The 18,014-nt window shown below is 41.2% G+C and overlaps 1 protein-coding gene and 1 long non-coding RNA gene across 2 annotated transcripts in view; both read left to right on the top strand.

Moving 5' to 3' along the window:
* LOC125712074 (collagen alpha-1(II) chain-like) overlaps positions 1-18,014 on the top strand; it is a 48,023-nt gene that overhangs the window by 25,725 nt on the left and 4,284 nt on the right. The window contains exons 8-17 of the mRNA XM_048981710.1: positions 1,672-1,740; positions 3,418-3,453; positions 10,960-11,022; positions 11,099-11,134; positions 11,644-11,685; positions 12,610-12,690; positions 12,782-12,826; positions 13,323-13,385; positions 17,760-17,804; positions 17,884-17,937. Of these exons, the coding sequence (XP_048837667.1) occupies positions 1,672-1,740; positions 3,418-3,453; positions 10,960-11,022; positions 11,099-11,134; positions 11,644-11,685; positions 12,610-12,690; positions 12,782-12,826; positions 13,323-13,385; positions 17,760-17,804; positions 17,884-17,937 (534 nt within the window). The remainder of the gene's footprint in view (positions 1-1,671; positions 1,741-3,417; positions 3,454-10,959; positions 11,023-11,098; positions 11,135-11,643; positions 11,686-12,609; positions 12,691-12,781; positions 12,827-13,322; positions 13,386-17,759; positions 17,805-17,883; positions 17,938-18,014) is intronic.
* Positions 3,461-8,365, top strand: LOC125712403 (uncharacterized). The gene is made up of 2 exons (XR_007383297.1): positions 3,461-7,285; positions 7,421-8,365. It is a non-coding gene; the product is annotated as an uncharacterized LOC125712403 (long non-coding RNA).

Raw genomic sequence — 18,014 nt, 5'->3', positions numbered from 1 at the left:
CCCTGACCGCGCTCCAGTTCCTGCAGAGGCGCCCCCACTGCAGCCGCCTGCTGCAGCTCCCGGGCAGGCGCCCCCACTGCAGCCCGCTCCTGTCCCTGACCGCGCTCCTGTCCCTGACCGCGCTCCTGTCCCTGACCGCGCTCCAGTCCCTGACCGCGCTCCAGTTCCTGCAGAGGCGCCCCCTCTGCAGCCGCCTGCTGCAGCTCCCGGGCCGGCGCCCCCTCTGCAGCCAGCTCCTGTTCCTGTCCCGGCGCCCCCTCCGCCTGCAGCAGCTCCCGAGGCGCCTCGAATGACTTTACTGCCTGTCCCTGGCCCCGCTCCTGTCCCTGGCCCCGCTCCTGTAACCCCTTGTCCCTCGTCCCGGCCACGCCGACCCCGACCTAGGGTCGGCCTGTCTGTGTCCCGCAAGGGGAGGGGACACAGACGCAGGGCTGGGGTCCCGCCCGCCCTGCCCCCTGGCTCGCCCTGCCTCGCCTGCGCTGGGGCTCGGTTGGCGCCTGCGGTTCCTGGCCCTCCGGGTCGGCTGTCGCCTGCGGGTCCCTCTCCGGTGCCTCGTCGCCCTGCCTCGCTCCCCCCTCCGGTGCCTGGTCGGTCGCCGGCGGGCTCCCCGACGGCGGCTCCTCGGTTGCCTGCGGGGCCCCTACCTCCGGCCCTCCACCGGACGTCGCCGCCTGCTGCGGCTCCCCCCTCCTCCGGGCCTTCGCCGTGGGCCCCTCCTGCTCCCTCGTCCCCTTCCCCGGTGCTCCCTCCTGCTCCCTCCCTGGCCCCTCCGCGGGTCCCTCGCCCTGTCTCCTCTGCCCCTTCTCGGTCCCCTCCGGCTCCGGCCTCCCGGCCGCCTGCGGCCCCTCCGGCTGCCTCCCGTCGCCCGCTGGGGCTCCCTCGGGCTCCCCTTCCTTCCTCCTCCTTCTCTCCCTTCTTTCCTGTCTCTGTCCCGCCTGCTTTTGTTCCTCCACCTGCCTTTGTCCCGCCGTCCTCTGTTCCTGGTTTCTTTGTTCTGCCCCGCTCCGTTCCTGGTTTCCCGTCGTTTCCTCCCGTCACTCCCGCTCCTTTTGTTCCGCCTGTTCCCTCTGTTTCTCCCTTCCTGGTCTGTCTGTCGGCCTTTCCTGTCTTGTGTGGTGTCCTGTCCTGGCTCCTGCCTCTTTGTCTGTTTTGCCTGTCTGTCTTGTTCCCTGTTCCCCGTTGATTTTTTTGCTCTTGTCTTTCAGGTCCTGTTCTGCCTTGTCCCGTCCGTCGCCCCCTTCCTTGGCGCGCCCGGTGTAGCGCGCCTTTGGGGGGGGGTTCTGTGACGCCCGCTCCGTCCGCTCCTCGTGTGTGCCACGCCCCCTAATTACCCACGTGTGATTTCCTGATTGTGCCCAGTCGTGTCTTGTTTCCTGCTACCTTGTTTCATGTATTTAAGTTCCTGATTTGTACTAACCCGTGTCTGTCATTGATGTTACCCAGCGTTTGTCCGTACCTGTACCCAGTAAAAACCCTGTTTCCCGAACCTTGCCTGTGTGCCTGCTTCCGCTCGCTCGCCTTTCTGCCCGCTCACCAGGCGATCGCGAGCCGTCGCGTGACATAATGTGCATATGAATAGTATTTTTTATGGCTAAATGACTTAATAACCAAATAACAAAAATACTCCTGTGGTTTTGGTGAATTTGCTGACATTCTTTTCTGGATATTTAGGGTTTGAAGGGAACAAAAGGACAGAAGGGGGATTATGCCTATAAACCACAGAATTTGCCTGGCCCTCGTGTAAGTACTGATTATAATTTAAAATTACCCTATTATCAGGGATTGACATAACTGGTAAGCAAGTACGCATTCACCTTTAAAAGCGATACGCACGACAATCGATTAATGTAACAGCGCAAATACATATGTATTTTATGTGCATTTGCACCTACTTTATATGACAAATTACCGTGCATTTTACCCTCTATACCGCAAATGAAGTACGAATTAGCATATAAAGGCTAAAAAGCACAATTTCTTGTCATATTGGCGCAAATGCACATAAAATACATACGCGTTCATGCTGTTACAACAATCAATTTCTGCACGTATCGCTTTTAAAGGTGAATGCGTATTTGCGTACCAGTTATATCAATCCCTTCCTATTATCCTTAGCCATTCAAAATAATTAAAAAAAAAACTTTAAAATATCCGTAATAAGCGTGTAACGATGAATTGTGAATCGGTTAAAAATCGATGTAAATATATCATGATTTAAACTGGCTGTTGTGGAAAATGAATCGCTACTTTAGGAGCACTTCACGGTACTTTACTTAACAGAAAAACTGGTGTAATATTGCATTTGACTTTACTACGTACTACGACGTCAGATGTTACTATGTATTTACGTCGATGTTGTACGTTACCGTTTATTCGAAGATTTTTAAAAAATTTATTTTGATTTGGGATATTTTTAAACAGTATTTTATTCAATTTCAGTTGCACTGTTAAGAAGAGGACACATTTTGCACAGTTTAGAAAGATAAAAAGAATATTTTTGAATAAATTTGTCTGCAGCTCGTACTGTTAATAAATCGTTAGAAAATCATATCGTGAACTCAGAATTGTGAATCGTATTGAAACATAAGTTGAGTGTATCGTTACATCCCTAATCCCATCCATCCACCCATTTTCCAAACCACTTATCCTACTGGGTCGCGGGGGGTCCGGAGCCTATCCCAGAAGCAATGGGCACGAGGCAGGGAACAACCTAGGATGGGGGGCCAGCCCATCGCAGGGCACACTCACACACCATTGACTCACATTTGCACTCCTACGGACAATTTAGCAAGTCCAATTAGCCTCAGCATGCCTTTGAACTGTGGGGGGAAACCGGAGTACCCGGAGGAAACCCCACGACGACATGGGGAGAACATGCAAACTCCACACACATGTGACCCAGGCAGAGAGTCGAACCCGGGTCCCAGAGGTGTGAGGCAACAGTGCTAACCAAAGCATCCCTAATCCAGAATATCATTATTATTATACAAATTTATATAATTTGTTTTATAATTTGTTATATAATTTATTTAATTTATATAATATACTGAGTGATTGGTGGTGGCGCTGTGGTTAGCACTGTTGCCTGAAACCTGTTGGACCAGGGTTTGAGTATACACCGTGATTTTGTGTGTGTGCATATTCTCCCTGGGTCATCATGGGGTTTCCTGCAGCTACTCCAGATTCCTCCCATAGCTCAAAACATGGTGAGGTTAAATGAAGTTACCAAATTGCCCACAGGTGTCCCTATGTGAGTGTGCCCTGTGACGGGTTGGTGCCCAGTTCTGGGCTGTTCCCTTTCTTATGCTAATAGCCTCTGAAATAGAGTCTGGACCCCCCTGACCCTGGATAAAAGTGGTTTCAGAAAGTAGATGGATTGAATTAGATCAACCTGTCACTTCTCTCTGTGTTTTTCAGGGGGACATTGGGTTTCCTGGGAAGCCTGGTTCGCCTGTAAGTATTATGGTGGATGTTGCTCATGTGTCATTTAAGGACAAGGCCAGTCCATCCTATAGGTTACATGGATCGCCTCTTAGGGCACCATATTCTGCATAATTTGAGTATTTTATTTTTAATTTAATTTAACATTTTAGTGTAGTTTTAGTCAACAAAAATTACTGGATATTTTGGTAATCAAATCTACTTCAGATTTAGTTGACTAAATTTACAATACATGCAGTCAATAAAAATAGGTTTAACCATAATGTAATATATATGCAGACACACACACATGTACATGTATAGAGCAGGAAGAAGGACGTGGACACGGCAGTCAACCAAAACAGAATGTAGTTTATTGTTTATTATTGTGTTGGGCTGAGCGCCAGAGGGCGTAACACTTAGGTGAGAGGGAGTCCCTTTAATGAAATTCACCAAGTGAGTCGGAGGGTCGCCTGAGCTTAACACAGATATAAACGGTTTACAGATAGACTTAAGAGCCTGAACTGCATGGTTAACATAGTTGCAGTCATTTAGACTAACAGCAACTAAGTCTGAAGTCTACAATTAAATGCTTATCGGTAAAGCAAAAACCCTGATACAGGCAGTCCCCAGGTTATGAATGAGATCCATTCCCTAAGTCTGTCTTTAAATCAAATTTGAAGGCAAGTCAGAAAAAGAATAATACAGTAATTAGTAATAATTATTATACATTAATAATGAAATGAACTATATTTAGTACTGTACTAGTACAAACCGCTGAAGCCACACAATGTTTTCATGAGCATCACAAAGTACTATGAGCATTCATTATTAAAAACCATTGTATTTCACTCCTATTTTTATATAATATACGTACTTAAGGCAGCTAACAACACTTCTTTCAGATTTATATTATAATGACTTTGGAGCCATACAGTAACACCATATTACAAATGGTGAAGCAATTGTCATCCACTGAAATTTCTACAAGAATGTTACACCAGTTCGGGGAAACAAGGGCTTTTTCTGCAAGGAGTATAAGAAGATTTTGTGCTGAACGTGGTTCAGGCTTGGGTCGGTGCTCAGACGCATACTGTACTTAGAGCTAGAGGAGACAAATGCTGTCAAACGTGGGCATAAATTAGAGAGCCAATAAATCAAAACCAACTAATACAACCCCCCCAATAATCATGTTCCCCCCATAATGGGTGGAGACATAAACCCCTCCAATATTCCAGCCAAAGTTATACCCTTGCTGTCAACGAGGTAAGATACTTGCTTTATTTCCATGTTACTCCCTTAAAGTGCGTGTGAGTTTGAAAATGAAAAACACAGACTTAATACCTTATTTTCAAGTTGTTTATTTCATGTATGTTTATATGTATGCATATTGTAGCATTGGCTTTGAGTCCATTTATTCACCCTTTAGTCGCTACATGATCTGTACATCCTATGGGATCCGTTGCTTCCAGATCCGGCTCATGCACAGTATACATGTGCACCTGCGTGATTCTTTGCCAGATTTGGACAGTGTATGTGTTCAGAATTCAAGCATGCGTACACCGACTATTTTACGACTGCGGCTCGATCCACTGTGCTGCATACGTTTACAACTCGTAGTCAATTCTAAGCACGCATGGGTGTACATGGACAATTTTTTGAGGGCAAACAAATACAGCGATCAGAATCTGTTGTTATAGACAAATATACCAACTCCACACATGAATCCAAGGCCCAGAGGTGTGAGGCAGCGGTACTAACCACTGCAAGATAAATATATTGAATACCTTTGTAATTATCTCATCATAGTTGCCAAGTTTCATATTCGTAAGTGTAGGTTTCTGGAAATTACTCCAAATAGTATTATTTTTGAAAATGAGTTAAAAATATTCTTGAAAGAAAACGAATAGTGATAGTGTCACAGCTCTCACAGGGAAGCAGGCGAAGGAAGCCATGGATACAGACAAAGGACTTTATTATGGGCTAACACACTCAATAACAACATGTAACGTTAATGACCAGACTCAGGAAACAAATTGAAAAGCAGACTAAATACATTGAACTAATGACAACAACAGGAAGCAGCTAGTGAACACGGGGAATCCACATGGGGTTGATGAGGGGGCGTGGCACACGGGAGGATCGGACGAGCGGGGCATGACAGATAGTCCCAAGAGATTGTGTGCGAAATCAGTCGTTTTTTTCCCAAAGGAATAACCTCCTTGTCTTTGGATGTTTATACACGTATATATTTTTTTATTTATGATTGCTGCTTGGTTGCTATAAAACTGTATTATGTGTATAATGATAAAATTGCTATCTTTAAGTAGTATCAATAAAAAAATTACATTCATTCAGTTACTTTTATTGAATAGAACAGCAAATACATCTTCCCCTTTCTCGTAATCAAAAACTCATACGAGAATGTATTTCAAGGAGAAATATAACTCATTATAGAACATCTGCAAAGGACAAGAACATCTGACCAGACACCAGAGTCCAAATCAAATGCACAATTGTTTCAGAAAGCTCGTGTCAATGTCCTTTTAAATCTAGTAGAAAAGAACATTTTGACCAGGTAGTATTTATGCAACAATTTAATGATACTTCACTCAGCTTAATAGTCAAAAGTAGAAAATTGCTAACAACAATACCAGCCCAATATGAAACCATGTGAGGTACAGGTACATTATCTTGTAGAAAAAGATTTTTTTATTGTTGTGACTTGCTGAGAAATACATTTCCCACATTTGTTCCACAGGGATCAAACCTGAAACAACAGTAACTAGACTATACTTTTAGCGTAGACGCGTTCTCACGCATGCGTTATCATAGATAGGGAGACTGCTGTAAATAGGGAGTCCGGTCCAAAACACTAGCAACGTACGCAGGCGCACATGTACACTGTGCATGAACCGGATCCAGAAGCAATGGATCCCGTAGGGTGTACGGATCGCGTAGTGACACGCACCCATTATAATATAAATCCGAAAGAAGTGTTGTTGGCTAAGACCAGCCCTGCTTTGTTCCGCTTCACCTGTGTGTCCGGGATGTTGAAAGTAGTGCCACTTGTGCTCGCACACGCGCACACGATTTGTACGTGACATCCGGTGCCAGAAAACGATAAAACCGCCCAATTCTCGTTCCGGTTAGCTTCAGTTTTTATTGTGCATATTTTAAAGGAAAATTTAAAAAATGGTTTGTTTTCTAATATTTTGACTTTGGATTTTATATTAAAAAACAAATCACCTGTTGTTTATGGTTTTTTAATTATTGATTCCAAAACGAAAATCGAATGGCCAAAATATACACGGTCCAAGATACCAGTTTCCACTGAGGAAAAAGTTAGGACACCCTCACATGCCATTATTTAAAATGATTAGAATTAGTCAGGTGACCCATATCAGGTGAAAATGATTAAACATGGTTGCAGAGCTTTTTGCTGGAGCCTGTCTTATTTAAATCACAGACATTTAGCTTGATTTGCTCTTGATTGTTGAAATGAGTAGTATTGCCATGATGAGGTCCAAAGAACTCCCTAAAATAAATAATAAAAAATAAAAAAGAATATTGCCTGGGAGCAAGTGACAGAGGCAGTAAATGCGGTCGGGTCAGAGGGGAGGTCCCTGTCATAAATAAATTAAAAAATGGTTCAATATCAAACTAAATACCAGAAAACGTGTCTCGGCACACAGACGGGACAGATCTGCTACCGTGGATGGACAGATCACTACAGAGCTGACGACATTTGACACGCGTGTTGCCAGCATTATTGGAGATACTGCTTTGTCTGGCATCAGTACGCAGAGACAGTGACAACCTTCACCAGCAGATCAAGCAGGACCATCCAATTTCCACAATGAAGGTAAACAAAACAGTTTGCAAACATTTTATTTCAAAGTGTAACAACATCCTTTTAAACTTCATGTGACACTTTAATAATAAACTGAGATTTTACTAGAAATATTCCGTCAAAGTAAAAATGTTTGTTTTAATACAGAAACTCTGCCAAGTCCCTGGGTCACACAGGAGGAGCAGCCACGGGTCGAGCAGCTGGTGCAGGGGCTGTCAGTGCGTCGGGAGCCGAAGGTGTTGACTGACGCGGACCTAAGAGATCAAGGGGAGACAATCAAGTCAACTAACTGAAGCAGTTAATAATGATGAACAATGTTTTTGTTGAGATTAACAAATATCTTAAATTGCCGCATGTGTGTCATACATGGAAAATAAATAGTGTTACCAGTTTAAGTTGCAAAATAAGAGTTTTTTTTCCATCAATCAATGTGCTGTTTGTTTGATTACCTACATTAAAATCTCTGAATGACCCTCACTCTTGTCTGAATGGCAGCAGCATTTGGTGGTGGAGGATGCTCTGCGTCAGGCACGGGGGGGTCTGGTATTGGGGGTTACTGCAGAGGAATGCCTTGTCTGATGGCCAAGTTGTAGAGTACACAACAAGCCATGATTATGCGGCACACCTCTTCAGGTCGATATTGCAGGGTACCTCCGATACTTGAGAAACACAGCCACCGACCTTTCAGGAGACCTATTGCGCGTTCCATTGTGGATCTTGTCTACGCATGGGCTCTGTTATAATTTTGCTCCTGAGCGGTCACTGGATTTGGTATCTGAGTCATGAGCCAGGGCTTCAATGCATAACCTTGATCACCTAAAATGTAAGGTTATAATAACTGTTGTATATAATTACTCAAGCAATAACATTTTCAAAAACTGTCACACTCACCAATAAGCCATCCATCCTCAACATCACCTCTCTTGAGACACACTCCGATGGAGCTGTTTTGCACATTAAATGAATCGTGCGTACCTCCAGGCCACCGGGCAACAAAATTTTAAATGCTTAAATGAGCATCAGCAATTATTTGTACATTAATGGAATGAATCCCTTTTCTATTGACATAATTAAATTTGTATTGTGATAGTGTTTTTATTGCAATGTGTGTGCAATCTAGTGCTCCTATGGTATTTGGAAATCCCACAATTGCGTAAAATTCATGTTTGATTCAGCCTTGTTGTTGATTTGTCCAAGGAAATTGGATATATTTTGGGCTCTGGGAAATGATGCCATCCAACACGGATGGCATAATCCAGCTCAGCGTTGGCTGTGAAATGCCCGATCTGTCTGTAATATCACGTTGGAAAGTGCCGGTAGCTAAAAATCCCAGGGTTGACAATAATTGAATTTGGACTGGAATAGGATTCATATGATTGGGCTGTCGCTCCAAAAAAGGTCCCAAATCATGGCATAAACCCATAAAGGTCTCGTTCGGGAAGTGGTATCTGCTCAGAAACCACTCTGAACTCTCACCAAGCAGATCAGTGCAAACTCGGAAGACGCGTTTGCCAAATCTTCTAATAAAGCCAGATCAGGCATGCTACTTTTTTAAATGCCCGTCGGTCACAGGTCTCTTTTATAGATTCTAACACCAATTAGGCGACAAAGCTTTTTCTCAATAAAAATAATTACTTATTGAGTATATATCATTTTCAAATGAAGGACAAGCATGGATAACTGAGACTTTCAATATTGTAGTTCCCCTGTTCTACCACTAGATTCTGTGCGTACGCATGGTCAGAGCTGTTCTTATATTTAAGAACATTTATAAGTATAAGTACAAGATGTTAAATTCCACACTTTGCATGAAACTGTTCTCATGCGAAAAATACGCACAAATCTGTGCATAAGAACGGTTGATAAATGAGGGCCCAGGACTTTTGGATCAGCATGCTTTGGACAGATGAATCTAAACTTGAATTTTTTGGACACGATAACAGAAGATATGTTTGGAGTAAACCAAATACAGCTTTTGAGCAAAAGAAACTCATACACACTGTGAAGCATGGCGGTGGAAATGTCTTGGGGCTGCTTTGCTGCAGCAGGACCTGGCCAGCTCACCATTATAGAGTCCACTATTAATTCTTCATTGTATCAGAGGGTGTTTTAGGAAAGAATTATGCATTGGAGAGTGGAGAAAAATTTCTGCCAGCCTACGAGAGATTGAGAGAGATGGTTATTAGAAACATCTCATTAAGGTTATTTAAGGCAATGTCTCTTGGAATCATTTCTAAACAACTTCAGATCCCAAGTTAATCAGTTCAGACAAGTCATATGGAGCTGTAGTCACTTTGCCAAGGTCTGGAAGAAGACCCAAACTCAGATGAGAGGAAAGTAGTCTGAAGAATCACTAATGTGCAGGTCTGCTATGCATTGGAAGCAACTTCTGTTCAACAAAGAGCACCTACTCAAGAATCAATACCTTCAAGCTTGATTAAAGTAACTATTGGTTTTGGAATGGCTATATCAGGCTAATATTAAGGGTCCTATTTTGCACTAGTGGAAAGCAAGACGCAAAGTGGTTTTGCTTGTTTCATACCAGAACATTTTCATCAGATGTGCACTAATGATTTTTTAGTTTTATTTAATTAATATTATGTTTTATTATAGAGTACAACTAGTCCTTTCACATAATCATATGGTTTAAAGAAACAATAATATGTGTATGTGTATATGTATAGTAAAAAATAAACTGTATTATTAAAAAATCATTTGAGTTCAGAATTTTGTATTGATAATAAGCTATTTGACTAATTGACACAAATGGGTACTTAAACACAGTAGGCTGAGCAGCGAGCTTCTGTTTATCTCAACCCCACTGAAAATATGTGGATTATGTTTACCCTTTCAACCATATCCATTTTTGAGTGTTTTTCTCTCCCATTAATTTTAGGCATATTACACTGTACGTACATGCGTTGGGCATGTATTCTGTATGTCTTTGTTTTCAGGACATTCTGGGCTACTCAGATGTGTAATAAAATTATGTGTAAATGCGGACAGTCTTGATATCCTTCATTTGAGGAAAATCAACTTGTGCTTGTTGAATTTTTAGTCTCATCTAACATAAAAATTTGCAGGCATTACAAATATATTATTATAAATGTTGTGTTTATAATGTCTATCGTGGGCATTTCAGGGGATTTCATTGGGGATCTTTCAATAGTATTGTAAATGGATACATGATTAGGCAAAAATTATTATCTTTGATGTTTTTCATTGATTTGGTAATTTGGTATCTGATACATAGCAATACATTGGCTAGCAATATATAGTTGGGTCTTTCAGCATGGCTCTTAACCTGCAATTGCCTTGTCCTGGGTATGATGTTAATATATACCCAGCCCTGTAAGGGGGTCCTTCAATTTACAGGGATATTTGGAGGTTGGTGGCAGGATTGGTAGAACAGCCACTGGAAAACACTCACGCTCGTCCATTCGGACTAGTGTGGTGCTGAGATATCACCCACTGCAGAGCTGCACTCAGGTTCTCATCCCTGAGGTGGTTCGTTGTGTGGTGGATGTAGCAACACACAGTGATTAGCGTGTGCCCCTTACCTCCTACTCTATGATAGCTAGCATGGTTCCATTGTATAGCATGCATAACACAATATTTTTAAGGTTATACTATGGTCAGTGCATTTGCTTTGTACTGTAAGCTGTCACTATATTTTTTTTCCCCAGGGAATGACTGGAAGTTGTGGGAAATGTGGCCCCGTGGGACCCTGTGGTGCTGACGGAAATGCAGTAAGATATTTTCCCAAAACATTCCCACAAACCACAATCTAAAGTTCTTCTGACTGTGCTTCCTTCTGCATTCTAGGGCCTTCCTGGTTTTCCCGGACAAAGGGGCTCGTCCGTGAGTATGCTTGCTTTGGCTCAGGATGCACACCCAAGTCTGTTTTTGTTGTAGATTGTGCTACTGCGTTAAGCTAAGAACTGTAATAAAGGTTTTGTGTACTTATGGAGGGATGGCATGGTGGTGCAGTGGTTAGCACTGTTGCCTCACACCTTTGGGACCCGGGTTCGAGTTTCCGCCTGGGTTACATGTGTGGAGTTTGCATGTTCTCCCCATGTCGTCATGGGGTTTCCTCCAGGTACTCCGGTTTCCCCCCACAGTCCAAAAACATGCTGAGGCTAATTGGAGTTGCTGAATTGCCCATAGGTGTGCAAGTGTGAGTGAATGGTGTGTGAGTGTGCCCCACATCCTGGGTTGTTCCCTGCCTCATGCCCATTGCTTCCGGGATAGGCTCCGGACCTACAGTATGCAGTTTGGAAAATGGATGGATGGATATACTCATGGATGTTTTCCTGAGTTCTTGCCTGCCTGTATGTTATTGTCTTTTCCCTGTATGTACTTGTGCGTAGGGAGAAACTGGAAGATCATTTCCTGGACTGAAAGGTGATCAGGTGAGCAATGCGGAATGGAATCAGGGCTCTGATCTTATGTACAGACTCTCAGTAGCTGTGTTCTAAATGTCCAGTTGTTCAGTCAGTCACTCACTCACGATATAGTGTTTGCTACAGAGAACACCCACTAGGGGATAGGGACAGACAGTGGTTGATAAATTTTGGATATGAAGTGGATATAATGCTGCTAGATAACTATGTGCAAGACATTTATAATTGTTATCTCTGTCGCATATGTGAATGCCACAACATGAACACCGACATTGCTATTTTTAGGTATGTCTTTTTGAAATGCCTTCATAATGTTTAAATAAAAATAAAAGAACTGTGCACACAACTTTATTTGCAACTTACTTGACTGTACTGTATCCACCTACACAACCATGACGGGGACTACAGTTGTAACAATGATGTTTTATACTAATCTTAAATACACTCTATTAATTGTGAATTCACATTTCCCATGTCAAGCAGTCAAATACATCAAAATAACCATTTATTTTTAAAGCAGCAGTAGCATTCCCACTGTTGTTATATCTCACGTGCAAGTACAGTATTTAATAAGCAAACTATTTAACAGCAGTCAATGGTTACAGTTCAGACTGAGTAAAGTTTCTCAAATATGGTTCTGACACTTACATGAGAGACCACAATGTGTGGTGGTGTAAGTCGACCAATGTAGGGTACAGTTTCTGTACACTATGTTTTGGTGTGCTTCACACTGATTTTTACTACTATATAGTGAATGAAATTAACAGTTGAGGATTTGAACAGCACTACGCTCTATATAGCCAACTCCTTGTACAGTGGGATATATAATTGGTGAGTGGATATTGCCAACACAGCTTATGTGTGTTACTATGTAGAGGTGCTCAATATGCATGCTTCACTGAGACTTTTGTGTGCATATGTTTCCTTGGTCAGGGAGAGCAAGGGGAAGAAGGTCCTCCAGGACCATTTGAGACTGTGGAACCTCCAGAAGAATACTTCAAGAAAGGGGACAAAGTGTGGCCAAGCTCTACTTTACCTACTTATAAGTGTGTCTTTTTCAAACAGCTTATTTCTTAAGTAACTTGTACTATTGTATAACTTTCAGGGAGACAGAGGTTTAGCTGGCTTGTCTGGGAAAAAAGGAAAAACTGTGAGTCTCCGTCATTATAGAATGTGATAATAATAATGTCTGAGTGACATGTGGGTATGTTTTTTAAATTTATATGTATTACCCTTTCATTTCTGCCTGTCATGTGGTACAAATAATATATTATTCGCATGCAGAAAATAAAGAAATTACAAAGGCTTATGTGCATTACTGAAAATAATTATCAGATTATAATAAAAAAAAAATAATAATCAGAAAATATCTGATTAGGAATCTCAAAATATATTGAAATTGATTAAAATAATGTACATAATTGAAATGCCAAATTATGTATTTGTCAACCAATTGATGGTGCTTTTTTTCCATGTTATAGTTTGCGTAATATAAAAGCGCTTTTATATAGAAAATTAGTAATACATATAATTTTATACTCAAATATACCAAACTTCTGCTATGTTTTTTAATGTAATCCTAAGAAGAATACATGTATGTATGTGTAAAGGATGTCCTGGTGTAATAGCACCTATATACCTTCCAGGGGAACAGCTCAGTCAGTGGGCATAAAGGCGATAAAGGGATCTGCGGGCTACCAGGACAGGAGGTAGGAAGAGTTACAGCTGTACTCACTCCTAGCTTGTGTTAATGTTCTGAAATGAAACAATATTGTGCTAAAAATGTAGCTTAATAATTTACAACGATGTAATACAAAGAAAAGTGTGTTATTGATAGACAGTTTTGGGTACAAGTGGTTTAAGAGCCGAACGAATCTTGTAATGCTCCGAGGTCGCATTTTATTTTAATCCCAATAGTAATTGATTATCAGAATTTTTCTTTTGTGACATGGGGGGGGTCGAACTTTTTATTAAACCAGGTTAACTGAGACCTCTTTTTATCAGTGACCCATGTAAACCCGTGTATTTAAGCTTCCCTGCTTGTTGGGGAACCCAGCTAATAATAAATTCACTCCACATCATATAAGGTCAATTCAATTGAGGTCAATTGTAATCTCAAAATATTCAGACATATAGTGATATAGCATTCATCCGAAAAACAGAACATGACAAAGTAAACATGAAACAAGAATAAATAAATATGCTATATAAAGTACGGTGCAACAAGATAACTAGTGCACCATTTTACATTGATTAGAGCGGGTGTGTTTCATCGTACATTACACATACTGTTCTAAACTGAGATAAACAGCATACAATGCTAAAACAACATGTGAATAAAGTATTGTGTGCCAGCTCTTCCATCAACCCCAGAGCACATACCTGAAATGCAGTGGCAGCTGCTAACCAAAACTTTTATGGGGGCAAACTCTAAACCAGTCTCAACCTTTTTTTAATCCAAGTACCCCCTGTGTCCAGGAAATCATTTTGGCCCCTCTACACAGGTTATGATATTGTTTCTCTTATATGTGTTCTGCAATGATGACAAAAATTGCCAGTGTTAATATAAACATTTACACTGCCAAACAATGCAATTTCTTTTGAATTTGACTCAAACAAGATTTCACTCCACCAACAGTTTTTTCCCTTAGTTGATGATTGCTCTCAAAATTGAAGATGAATGTTTATCTATAAAAACCTGATATGACCCTCATTTTAAGGAATTGGACTTCAGCAAAATAAAATAGATATTGGAAATTGTGATATTTTTAGCAATGTTTTAAAATGAAGTAACCAAGTAACAATGACTCCTCGCCGTTCCCCTCCATCAGCTTCCCTACAAGACACTAACCAAGCCTTCTTTAAGTATCATTTTGAATGACTTCACTTGGTGGCTTCCTCACATTCATAGCAGCAACCTACAGAATACCAACATGCTTCAGGAAAATGCAATGATGACATTGTTTCTTTGTGCACCAAGACAATGTCTGGACTTAATATCAGAATGTGGAAATATATAATCGCTATTACGCATGTGAATACAACCTAAAACCAGAACTCAATTTTAACTGAATTTAACTGTGAATTCTGGGATTCTGTGAAATTTCACAACTTATGCTCCCATGTTGTATACAACCAGGAAGGAATACTATTAGTTTCTATTAAAAACCTTTTATAAAACCTCAGTTTTAATGCACAAATAAATTACATCTATATAAGTAGTATTGTATCATCCTACATTTTTTTGGAAAAAATATTGATACCGAAAAAATTCTACACAATCTAACTCTAGCTTTTCAAATAAATTGTGCAGCCCTCCTTGAACCTCACTGATGCCCCCCGGTTGAGAACCACTGCTCTTGACCCCCCATGAACCTTAAGTTGTGTAAATATGAACTGATGTTTATAAAGTGATGCCGACAAAAAAGTTCTAAAGTTGTTAACAGAGCACCTTTTCTAAAATACAGTAGGTCCAACAAAAAAAAAGTCTCGTAGCGCAGAGTAAAGGTGATGAGTACAATAGGCTGAGAACTTTTTTTGACAAATTATATTTTACAGTATTTTTCATTGTAAAATGTGTATCAGTTTTTCATTGTTCTTTCGTTCTTTTAGGGGTTTTCTTTGCTTTGTCATACTTTGATTTGTGATATTTTTTTCATTGCTACATCGTCTCTTGATAGTTAAGCTGAAACGCCAGAATCCCTTTCATTTGAGAGTACAGTACTGTACTGTACTGTGCAATAATATACAATATACATTATTATTACTGCATTTAAATGTTGCGAATGTCTTACTGTAATTTGTCAAATTATCAAATCCTGTTATATGTATACGAGTCTGTGGATTATCCACATTATTATCCAGAGTTTCAGCCATCCACAGTAGGTCTTGGAACATATCACCTGCATATATGAGAGGATTACTATACAATAATTATAAAAATACAAGGGAAAAAAATGACCTGAATAAAATATGAGTAGGACACACAGCTTTACATTACTCTTAGGACAGTACTGTTTTGCTATACTTTACATCTGCAACACAAATACATCAGTGAAAGCCAGAATATCATCTTAGCATGAAATCATATATATATAAACTCCCTATACTTTCCTTTGTTGTTCGACTTTTCACACTTTCTGTTGACCCAAGAATTAAACTGCACTAATCAACCTTTTCAGAATCTCAAGGTTTTTCATCACTGTGGACACAATTCTCATATGAACATAAATTAAAAAAAACACATAGCTTTCAATTAAGTGTATTCTCCCATCTACTTCAGCCTGGGGTTTATATGTGCTTAGGCTAAGAATATACTTTGGGTGGAGTAACGCAAAATATGGGTATGTTGCACACAGTCTACCACTGACTAATGTGGTTTTACATGCATTTTTCGCAACACACTCTGGAGTGCTGTATTAAACTTCTGGGATATTGATCTGGTCAGTGAAGTAGAAATGGGGGTTGTTAATCAGTTTCAGCTGCTCTGGGGTTAATGAAATTAACAACAGTTTGCACTAGAGTAGGTGTCTCCAACTCCGGTCCTGGAGAGCTACTATTCAGTAGGTTTTCTGTACCACTTGGCTTCTGATGAGTCACACCTGTTCCTTGTATTTACCTCAGCACAGGTGTGGCTCATCAGAAGCCAGGTAGGGTAGAAAACATACTGGATAGTAACTCTCCAGAACCGGTGTTGGAGACCCCTGCACTAGAGTGAAATGAAATTAAATGACCCCCGAAACAGGAATGGTTTAACAATTGGAGGCCACTGACATTTTTCAGACTGTTTTTTCAATAGTTTTGCATTTGGCTATGGTCAGTGTCATTACTGGTAGCATGAGACGATACCTGGACCATGCAGAGGTTGCACAGGTAGTCCAACTCCTTCAGGATGGCACATCATTACATGCCATTACTAGAAGGTTTGCTCCCAGCACAGTCTCTATGAGATCTGGACAGGGCCATAGAAGGTCCTTAACCCATCAGCAGGACCGCTATCTGCTCCTTTGTGCAAAGAAGAACAGGATGAGCACTGCCAGGGCCCTAGAAAATGACTTCCAGTAGGCCACTGGTGTGAATGTCTCTGACCAAACAATCAGAAACAGACATCAAGAGGGTGTCCTGAGGGCCTGATGTTCTCTAGTGGCCCATGTGCTGACTGCCTGGTACCGTGAAGCTCGATTGGCATTTTCCATAGAATGCCAATGGTGCCCTGTGCTTTTCACAGATGAGCACATGTAATAGATGTGAAAGGGTCTGGATGGGTTGCTTCATCTGGCAAGAGTATGCAGGCAGTACCTGGAGGAAGGAGTTGATACCATTGACTGCCCCGCATGCTCACCAGACCTAAATCCAATAGAATAGCCATGGGACATTATATTTTGGTCCATCAGACTTTCCTGGAACTCATTGATGCCCTGGTTCAGATCTGGGTGGAGATTCACCAGGACACCATCCATCATCTCATTAGGAGCATCATAAGTGCAATCTCGTCCCACTGTCTCAGAATAGCCATGTGCCAACAATGCACTATATTCCACTGCATTTTAATACCGATACACTCACGGGTGCTCAGATAGGCACAAGTACATTTACTATTTAAACAATTGGGTGCTGGATGGGAAAATAATAACTGAGACATGCTAGCAAACAACTGGTGTTGCTTTGTGCCAGATGCAAAATAGGGCCCTTGGTCGTGTGAACACAGTAACTCTAAAATTATTGCATGGATCTTTTAAAAACTTTTTAGGCACATCGTGGAAAATGTGGAAGTGATCAAATTTTGAAACAGATCACCCCAAAATTGAAACAACGTCACATAGTGATAACAAAGAGAAGGGCAGCACAAATACTTGAGCAGCATGATTTTTGGCCCAAGAAGACTGGGCTCCTCCTTGTTCCTTCCAAGTTTTCTTCCTGCCAGGGAGTTTTTCCTTGCAACCTCTGGTTTGCTCACAGCAAAAATAAATGAACTGATAATTATTGGATGGATTTTTTTTTGTAGCATTATACCAGTGATTATGTAAATTGTTGTCATCGCATGTAATAGCATTCAAGTAAAATGTAGTGACCTGTCTTCTCAGGGCATTCCTGGATCTCCTGGTTGCCAAGGACAAAATGGAGTGAAGGTATGCTTTAGTATCTTTCTTTTAAAGGAAATGCATTAGTGTGTGTGAATTGCAGCTGTTTGAGAATGGTCTTCTTCAGGGATCACAAGGGGACTTTGGACTTCCTGGTTTGTTTGGGACAGAGGGACCAAAGGTGAGTCCTACTAGAAAAATTCCCTTTTAGCAACTTATTAGGGCATTAAATTCACCTCTCAGTACTGTTTTATTAAA

The sequence above is a fragment of the Brienomyrus brachyistius genome, chromosome 17 (assembly GCF_023856365.1).
Source record: "Brienomyrus brachyistius isolate T26 chromosome 17, BBRACH_0.4, whole genome shotgun sequence".
NCBI classification, from domain to species: Eukaryota; Metazoa; Chordata; class Actinopteri; order Osteoglossiformes; family Mormyridae; genus Brienomyrus; species Brienomyrus brachyistius.
The sequence above is the reverse complement of the archived record's forward strand: the minus strand, read 5'-3'. Positions and strand labels throughout refer to the sequence as shown.